Raw genomic sequence first — 10,388 nt, forward strand, 5'->3', positions numbered from 1 at the left:
GCACGGGCGCGAGTAATAGGACCAGAAACTGGTACTCGTGTCGGCGTGGATGTATCGTTGGTGTTGATGTCCTCATCATCCTCCCCTTCTTGCATTTGAGGCATCCTCGACTCAAGCTCGTCTTCTTCTCCTAAATATGGCTTCAAATCTGCAATGTTAAATGTGGGACTAACCCCAAATTCTACAGGCAGATCAAGTTTATATGCATTATCATTAATTTTCTCTAACACTTTAAATGGTCCATTAGCCCTAGGCATCAATTTAGACTTTCTGAAATTAGGAAACCTATCCTTTCTCAAGTGCAACCAAACTAAATCTTCAGGTTCAAATATTAGTTCCTTTCTACCTTTATCACCAGCAAACTTATATTTAGCATTCATACGCTCTATGTTTTCTTTAGTTGTTTCATGCAGTTTTAACATCAATTCAACACGCTTAGTAGCATCAAAATTTAGTTTTTTAGAAGATGGCAAAGGCATCAAATCAATAGGAGCACGAGGCAAGAAACCATAGACAATCTGAAATGGGCACATCTTTGTAGTAAAATGCAGCGAACGATTATAAGCAAATTCAATATGAGGCAAACAATCTTCCCACATCTTAATGTTCTTGTTTAAAACAGCCCTTAACATAGTAGACAAAGTTTTATTGACAACTTCAGTTTGACCATCGGTTTGGGGATGACATGTAGTAGAAAACAAAAGCTTAGTCTCCAGTTTTCCCCATAAAGTCTTCCAAAAATGACTAAGAAATTTAGCATCACGATCAGAAACAATTGTGTTGGGCACACCATGCAAATGAACAATATCTCGAAAGAACAAATCAACAATATGAGTAGCATCATCCGTTTTATGACAGGGTATGAAATGTGCCATCTTAGAAAATCTATCAACAACCACAAACACACTATCATGTCCCTTCCTAGTTCTTGGCAAACCCAACACAAAATTCATAGAAATATCTTCCCAGGGGGCACTAGGAACAGGTAGAGGCAAATACAAACCATGTGGATTTAACCGTGACTTAGCCTTTTGACATGTCGTGCAACGAGCAACAAACCTCTCCACATCTCTTCTCATCTTTGGTCAAAAGAAATGACCAGCAAGTATGTCCTCTGTTTTCTTAGCACCAAAATGCCCCATCAAGCCACCTCCATGCGCTTCTTGCAGCAACAACAAACGAACGGAGCTAGCTGGAATGCATAGCTTGTTAGCTCTAAACACAAACCCATCACTAAAGATGAATTTGTTCCAACCTTTCTCATCTTTACAATGCAGCAACACATCTTTAAAATCAGCATCATTAACGTATTGGTCCTTAATTGTTTCTAATCCAAAGATTTTGTAATCAAGTTGATTCAGCAAGGTATATCTCCTAGACAAAGCATCAGCAATAATATTCTCTTTCCCTTTCTTGTGCTTAATAACATAAGGAAAAGATTCAATAAATTCAACCCACTTAGCATGTCTACGGTTCAATTTCCCTTGACTACGAATATGCTTCAAAGACTCATGATTAGAATGAATAACAAACTCTTGGGGCCACAAGTAATGCTGCCATGTTTCTAATATGCGAACAAAGAGCATACAATTCCTTATCATATGTAGAATAATTTAGAACAGGCCCGCTCAATTTTTCACTAAAATACGCAACATGTTTGCCTTCTTGTAACAAAACACCACCCAATCCAATTCTACTAGCATCACATTCAAGCTCAAAAGTCTTATTAAAATTAGGAAGTTGGAGGAGAGGTGCATGTGTCAACTTATCTTTTAGCAAATTGAAGGAGTTCTCTTGTACTTTGCCCCAACAAAAAGGCACTCTCTTCTTTGTAAGCTCATTCAAAGGTGCAGCAATGGTACTGAAGTCCTTCACAAATCAGTGATCGAAACCAGCAAGTCCTAGGAAACTCCGCACTTGTGTGGTAGTCTTTGGTACATGCCATCCCTGTATAGCTTCTACCTTGGCTTGATCAACCTCAATTCCCTGTGGAATCACAACATAGCCAAGAAAAGACACTCGATCGGTGCAAAAGGTGCACTTCTCAAGGTTACCAAATAAACATGCATCTCGTAAAGCATTAAAAACAGCACATAAGTGATCAAGATGTTCATCCATAGATTTGTTGTAAATCAATATATCATCAAAGTAGACTACAACAAATTTTCCAATGAAAGCACGCAGAACCTCGTTCATTAACCTCATGAAGGTACTAGGTGCATTAGTTAACCCAAAAGGCATGACTAACCACTCATATAAACCAAATTTAGTTTTGAAAGCAGTTTTCTATTCATCTCCTAATTTCATACAAATCTAGTGGTACCCACTTCGCAAATCAACTTTGGAAAACACATTAGCACCGCTCAGTTCATCAAGCATATCATCCAATCGTGGAATATGGTGTCGATATTGAATGGTGATATTATTAATAGCTCTACAATCAACACACATACGCCATGTTCCATCTTTCTTAGGCACTAAAATGACAGGAACAACACAAGGACTAAGAGACTCATGCACATAACCTTTGTCGAGTAGTTCTTGCACTTGTCGTTGAATTTCCTTAGTTTCTTCCGGATTAGTCCTATATGGCGCATAGTTTGGTAAAGATACACCAGGAATAAGATCAATTTGGTGCTCAATCCCTCGTATTGGTGGCAGCCCCACTGGTATCTCACTTGGAAAAACATCCGAAAACTCCTACAAAATGTTAGCAACAGCAGGGGGCAAAGAATGCTGCATATCGTGAACTGAAATCAAAGCACCCTTGCATACCAAAGCATAGGCAACAGAAGTGGAAGCAACCATTTCATTAATATCAGATTTAGTAGCAAGCAAGCAATGTCCTTTCAATCTTATCTCATCTTTGTTACTACTTACAGATTTGACATTTTTATCGATCTCAGATTTAGTTTTCTTAGCTTTAGCAACATCATCACGCATAATAGCTTCAGGAGACATAGGAAGCAAAACAATTTTCTTATCATGGTGTATGAGAGAATACATATTTGATCTACCATGATGCATACAATCTGTATCAAATTGCCATGGTCTACCTAGCAGAATATGACAAGCTTCCATAGGCACAACATCACACTCAACAACATCATGATATGATCCAATAGCAAAATAAATTCGTACCAATCTCATTACCTTAACCTTACCACTATTGTTGAGCCATCGAATGTGATATGGATGTGGGTGCGGTTTGGTTGTAAGTGCAAGCTTCTCTACCATATCGCTGCTAGCTAAGTTGTTGCAGCTACCTCCATCAATTATCAAACGGCATGAACGCTCTTTAATGACACACTTTGTTTGGAATAGTGTACGCCGCTGATTTTGCTCCGCCTTCTCCATTTGTGCGCTAAGCACACGCTGCACAATGAGGCTCTCATAATGATCTGTATCCTCTGCTCCAATCTACTCTTCTGGTTGTTCCTCACTTCCTACATGGTCAACAGCAAGCAAAGCAAGTGTATCTTCATCAAAATCACTAGCAGAGGAATACTCACCATCATCTTTGACGACCATAACACGCTTGCTTGGACAGTCACGCATCACATGTCCATATCCCTTGCACCGGTGACACTGAACGTCTCTTGTTCTACCTATAGATGCCATGGATGAAGCACTCACAGCAGGCTTCTGGGTCGTCTTCGCCACTGAATTTGCGGAAGTAGCATGAGGTTTGTCGCTGGATGTTGGCATAGGAGCACGTGTAGTTGGAGTAGTAGTCGTGCGGGGCTGCCATGAATTAGTTTTCCCTATAGAAATATTATTCTTAGCACTAGCATGTCGCCCAGCACTTCCCTTTCAGCTTTACAAGCAAGATGAAACAAACGGGTTACGTTAGTGTATTCTTTATAATCAAGGATGTCCCGGATTTCACGATTTAACCCACCCAAAAATCTTGCCAAAGCAGGTTCCTCATCCTCATCTAAATTACAACGCAACATACTTATTTGTAATTCTTGATAATATTCTTCTACACTTTTAGCACCCTGTCTCAGTTGTTGCAATTTATTTAACAAATCATGTACATAGTAAGAAGGAACAAATCTGGCCCTCATGATTCATTTCAAAGCATTCCAAGTTCGTGGTATGTTATTAGGATTTTTCTTGCCATGTTCTATCCACCAAACAGTAGCAAAATCAGTAAACTCACTAGTAGCAGCCCTAACACGTGTATTCTCAGGAAATTCATGACATGCAAACTTTTGATCAACGGCAATTTCCCAAGTAATGTATGCATCAGGATCATATTTACCATCAAAAGGAGGTATCTTAAATTTTATCTTACTGAAAGCATCATTATTATTGGATATCTCACGTCGGCGGTGACCACCCATACCACTACGATTATGGCATAGGCGACGCCGGTCACGAGTGTCATGAGCATCATGTTTAGTATCAGCAGTATAATCATCATCATAATTATCTTTGAGTCGCTCTTCGTCCTTGTTGTCTTCATTATGCTGCTCTTTGTCTTTCGTGTGGAAGTCATCAAGACGCTTCAGAAGAGCAGCAAGGCTTCTGTCCATACGGGCAACAGATGCCTCTAATCCTGTAAGCTTGGTGGTGGAGGCAAGTTGGGTGGCCTCCAATTGCCCAATCTTGTCATTGGTCACCTGTAAATCTTGATCAAGTCCTTCTGTATGTAGCTGCACTTGCCTTATAAAATGTTGAATGATGCCCTTGGTGCGAGGAGATTGTGGCCTCTTGTTAACATCCTCTGATCCTGACATGGTTTAAAAGACAAGGGCAACAAGAAAATAGGTGAAGAAATAAAAGCCCTACAGCTATTAGGATGTAGCTACTACAAGGCGCTCACTCTCAACCTGTTACAAAAGCTCTTACCAATTCTTACCTTGCTCAACAGGAGGGAACAACAACCAACAAGTCTGCAACCGTGGAATGAAGTGTATCGGTGCCGCAACAACAACACCTGTCAAGCTATAGTCAAAATATGTGGAGCTATAGGTGGGCTGAAGCAAGGAAGTACTAGCACCACGTTAGTCACAAAAGCAAGCTGAATAATCGTTCAACGGTGGTACAGTGCTGGTCCTAGCCTAGACTATGCTATAGACGCGAGCCTGGGCACAAAGGAGGTCACAACACACCACCGGAAACAATGGAGAAGCACAACAAACATCCCCCTTTTTTTCTTTTCTTTTTTTTTGTTTTTTTTTCTTTTTTTTTTCTGGGGATCCTCAAAACTGATTATATAAACAAAAAGACTTCACAGGAGTCACACACCACACAAATTTTTTCCGAAGGACAGGGGTATTCCGGTAAAAAAAGATATATGCAGGTCGTGGAGAGTTTGAGTATAAGTAGGTCATGGAGAGTTTGAGTATAATTAGGTCAGGAGTCACACACCACACAAACTCTCTCTCTAGAGTAAAAACTAAGCCAAAACGTATATGCTGGTCGTGGAGAGTTTAAGTATAAGTAGGACTACTGCTGCACAAAGATGTACTTAGATTCGGTCTCACAATAGCAACCAGGCAGCTATCAATTCGGACTAAAAATCGATTCCAACTCGAACTCAACACCATGTGGGATTCGGTCTCAAACTCGATTCCTACTCGGTCTTGAACACAAGGATGTATTCGGATTCAACCAATAGAAGGTTTATATGTTAGCACACGGCTGTGACTAGAACGTGACAAGAACTCGAAACTCGAAAGGACAAAAACCAAGACCAGCAACTCGACACAACCGATGTAGCCGGCGACTCAACAAGCCCTAACTAAGCAGTGCTAGCAAAGGCTCAAAGAGTTTATAGGATTGCGAGTAAAACTAATCTACTATATTTTTTGGCTTTTCTGGACTATAGGAAAAATTAGAACAACGAAGGATTGGAAGACTCTCACCGATAAACCTTGCTCTGATTACCAACTGATGAGATCCCACTAGGGTTTGTTCCCGATCTTTCGATGAGAGGTGTGGGATAACTCGATTGATGGGTGGAGACAACGTTCACGGCCCAACTACAGCCTTCCAAGCTGCGCCTTAGATACACCACCTCCAATGGCTGCCGCGATCTTGTGGAGCGCGTCACCCGACCACTAGGGCACTCATCCTGCAAGCAATCAAAGAACTAGCAAGAACAAGTATAGCAAGTACTGAATTACTAGATGTAGATGAAAGTTTCAAACTCAATCTCAATTAAGGTGGGTTCCGAAGATAAGAAGACGGGCGGCTGATCCAACACGCGCGCTTACAAGCAAGTAGCGAGAGCTAAACTTGATCTAAACAAAACCCGACTATTCTTGATGGCGGCTAAGGAGTATATGAAGGTGGAAGGACGACCAGGGGGGTGTTGGGGTCGTTCTCCAACCCTAGGACGCGTCCCTAATAGACCCAACTTGATACACGGCCCATTGGACCAAACTAAGGTGACGCAGCACATTTGGACAGACAAGCTCTCAGTCGTAATTCAGTCATTGCGGCCGCCACAAAACAGATATGGACTTGATTCTAGATCCATATGAAAATAGACTTCATAAGGATTCCATGAAGTACTTGAACGCCCCAATCCGAGTCCGTATGCGACCGTGGTGACCATCACAAGTTGGAGTTGTCCTGGAGTCCGAATTCAGCCTCCGCGAATCCTTGTCCCTTTCGGTCCTCTCCCTGGTTCCTAACCAAAACAAGAGTGCACACGTCTCCATGGTCTAAATATGATGGATAGGAACTCAAGAGTGAACTTACTTGATGATTAATGTGACGAGCACGGGCGCGAGTAATAGGACTAGAAACTAGTACTCGTGTCGGCGTGGATGTATCGTTGGTGTTGATGTCCCCATCAGTGCCCGTACCCGCGTCCACCACCAGGGGTCATCATGCCGAGACGCTCTATTAGGTGAGAAGTAATGACAATTTTTAGAATCAGCGAATTTATAATATCATGGTTCTAATTAACCTATTATAAAAACTCAAGAATACTTAAAAATATGTGTTCAGAACCTATATGGGCCCCGTTCGCGTGCCCTTAAACCCGACTTGATCCGCTTTTTTTTCATCCGAAATAGTATTTTCCTCTCATAAATTCCTTCAAATTCATCCAGATTCCTCCAAATTCCTTCAAACAAACGGGGCCATGACGAGAAGTTGTAGGTGTCAATCGTCTCAATTCCTCTAGGAATTAAAGTATATAGTGGAGAGACCCGAATTAAATGTAACTCAGCTAGTTAACCTTCGTGCGGTGAATCTATTAACTGGAGTTCCGATCTCTAAATCAACATAAATGTTTATTATTCTTTTGATGGCAATTGATATACCTATTAACGGCAAGGTACTATAATGAATTGGCGGAATAGTTATTTTTGTCCCCGGATATTGCTATTCAGAAATGCCGGACTCTTTTTGATCATAGAACTATCAAATTGACCATTTTAGTCCTTCAACCCTATATTTTAGGACTAATTCCAACCATAACTACTAAAGTACAATTTAGTCCCTGAACTTTTCTTTTCGGCTCAACATTATCCTTGTCGTACATGGAACACCAAAATGTCGTACCTGGTTAACTCCAGGACCATCCACCATTTGAGATGAATAGTCATCGTTATCTAGGTACTAGTTTTCTTGGCATTGTCCCAAGCTCAAATCGAGCAGCGCACTTTCAACATTTATATCCATATTTTTAAATGATCATAATATAGATCCAAATATCCTCGAATATGAATAAATGTATGTTTGGATACGATATCAGACTGTTCAGTTATAATCTTATTTTTCATTCTGACAACTTAATATTATTTTTTATCTTATGAATAAAACATATTATTTTTATTCACAATCAGTAATTAGTCGAGCCTGACGCTACAAATAGGTAAGGAAAAATTGTAGATCTATTATTGTTCTTATCAATCAATATGTTCTCAATGTACTAAATAGTGTTTATAGTAATTGTAGTTACTCCCACAAAAGCAATATTAATATAGCATGTTTGGCACAGCTCTAGCTTTGAGATCTATGACGGATCTATAGTTCGTAGACTAAATCAAAGTGTTTTAAATATTTTTATTTAATCTAATATATAAATAAAATTAGTCATGTAAATGCACTTAACATCCTGCAACGAACACTACACCACTACCTTAAAACAGCGACTGACTTGGAGTTGCTGAAGGGGGTGTACAACGATGGGCAGTCAGTTGCTAATGGTTATAGCGACGGACCCCTGCAGTTGTTGATGAAGCCGCCGTTATATGTAAACAGCGACGAACATGATCTTTAGCGACCGACAATTCGACGGTACAACTTTTTAGCGATCGACGTTGGGTTGGAGAAACGAGAAATACCGACTGACTATCTGTTACAAATTTTTAGCGACCGACCGTCCATTGATATTTTTGTACTTTTAACGACCCAACTCCGACGCTATTTTTGGGTTGTGGTGTAGTGGGTAGATCCAAGATTTCCTAGAGCTACTGGTGACCCGCACTAGAAAATCCAAATATTTCTTGTAGCCTACAAAGCGGGGGCCATATAAATGTTGAAATTACAAGGTAATATTTAAAATAACACATTAGAATTATTATTGGTTGGTAAAGAGGTTTAAGACGTCCACTAATGATGTTTTCATCCAATTATTATTTTTTCTCTAATATCGTGGGTGGTGCTGGAGCTTAGTAGGTAGGATGGTGCATCGTTCCACTAGGACGATAGATGAAGTTGAGCTCAAAAGAAAAGATTAGGGATGGAAACACACTTTGATAGTTCTTGAATAAAACTGAGTACCAAAACGCAAGGTTCGAGGATTGAAATGGTCACTTTGATAGTCCTACGACGAATTTGAGCCTAAGAGTAAACTTTGAGGATTGAAATGGCCATTTTTAAAGTTTAAGGGCTAAATTGAGTATCATGTGATAGTTGAGGGACTAAAATGACTATTTTGCTTAATGAATTTGTTAATCTTAAGGGCCTATTTGATACTAGCCCATCAAACAGAGAGCCTCTTTAGTGAGGCCAGTATATAAGACTAAAATAAACTCGTTTTCAGTAATCACCGTCGTCTAACGGATTGATTTACATGGTGTCCCCACGCGATGGATGATGCAAGGATGCGTGTTTCACATGGTGTCATCACTCATCACTCCCCACGCGCCTGCTCCCCTGTGGGGCCGTTCGCCGCGTGGCAGTGGGCACTAGCGCGATGCACCTACCACGAATCGAAGCAATCGCGCCCGTTTTTCATGGCAAATAACACACCTGTCACTTTTTTCTTGTTTGACCAGATTTACGAACACGGCAAATTCACACCCCAGAACAGCAACAGTACGTACAGGTACAGCTGACGGATCGGTCACACGTCACACGCTCTCTCTGCCGCTGTCGAGCCGTACACGTACTACCGCGGCGACGTCTGGGCGCGCTCCGCCACTCCATTCGCCGTCCGCCTCCGCCTCCTGCCCGCGCGTCCTCTTGGCGCACGGCGCGACGTCGGACGACGACGACGTCGGAGCTGGCTCCTCGAAGTCCTCCAGCCTGAACGCCGGCCTCCACGGCGGCTCCGAGCCCCGCAGCCGCTTCACCCTCGCCCCACCACCACCACCAGTGTCGACGCCGTCGTCCGCCACAGTGCCGTCGCCGGAGCCCGACACGTACGCGCCCCGCATGGCCCGGATGTTGTCCAGAAGCGCGTAGAACCTCTCCACCTGCTCGTCGTCGTCCTCCTGGCCGCCGCCGTTGCTCTCTCCGCCTGGGGCTGCCGTTGCCGCCGCGGGCGCGTCAGCCGCACCCGCAGCGGCCGCAGGCAACGTCGCCTTCCTAGCCCCTCGCGCAGAAGACGTGGCGGCGCCGGCGTCGATCCCGGCAGGCACCGGCAGCACAGCCTTCCCGCCGCTGCCCGCCTTCGGGGTCGCGGCGCCATCCATGCTGGGTGCTGGCCACGCTGTGAGCTTGCTGCAGCTCGGGGTCGGGCTTAGTGTGGTCTTAACAATGGCGTGAGTGTTGAGCTGGTTGCTGCTGGATGCGGAGAGTGGCGATGGCGATGATTTGATGAGATGTCGAAGAATGGCGAGGGATTTATAATAGAGTCTTTTACCCATGTGCTATTATGAAAGTTGGGTCTAACCTCCACGCCACTAAAAAGTTCGAGCATACCTATATGCCCAAGTCGAACTTGGTTTTACCCTATGTGCCATTCTGTCCAGTTTTGGTGCTAACGGTGGTTAACTGCGCGGAGAAAAGACCTGAATGCCCTTAGACCTGAATGCCAATGACATGTGGGCCCACGTTCATTCCTTTCCTCTCACCTCCTCTCCGACGGGGAACGGCGCCGCTTTTCTTCCACCTCCACCGCGCGCGCGGCCACCTCTGCCCCAGCCTCCTCGCCGTCTCCCCCTCCTACTCCTCGCTCGACTTCGTCTGCGCCT

At 43.0% G+C, this 10,388-nt stretch overlaps 1 protein-coding gene and 1 pseudogene across 1 annotated transcript; both read right to left on the minus strand.

The window, feature by feature from the left end:
* Window positions 1-3,056: 3,056 nt before the first annotated feature.
* LOC136516171 (uncharacterized) lies at window positions 3,057-4,349 on the minus strand (annotated as a pseudogene).
* A 4,695-nt stretch (window positions 4,350-9,044) lies between these two features.
* On the minus strand, window positions 9,045-10,021 carry LOC136518820 (NRR repressor homolog 1-like). The gene has a single exon (XM_066512508.1). The coding sequence runs from the start codon at window positions 9,885-9,887 to the stop codon at window positions 9,324-9,326; it is 564 nt and encodes a 187-aa protein (XP_066368605.1). The 5' UTR covers window positions 9,888-10,021; the 3' UTR covers window positions 9,045-9,323.
* Window positions 10,022-10,388: the final 367 nt, after the last annotated feature.

The sequence above is a fragment of the Miscanthus floridulus genome, chromosome 17 (genome assembly GCF_019320115.1).
Source record: "Miscanthus floridulus cultivar M001 chromosome 17, ASM1932011v1, whole genome shotgun sequence".
NCBI classification, from domain to species: Eukaryota; Viridiplantae; Streptophyta; class Magnoliopsida; order Poales; family Poaceae; genus Miscanthus; species Miscanthus floridulus.

What these genes read in the sequence shown, in the direction of transcription:
- LOC136518820 (XM_066512508.1), bottom strand. Translation starts at nt 9,887, where the DNA reads ATGGATGGCGCCGCGACCCCGAAGGCGGGCAGCGGCGGGAAGGCTGTG.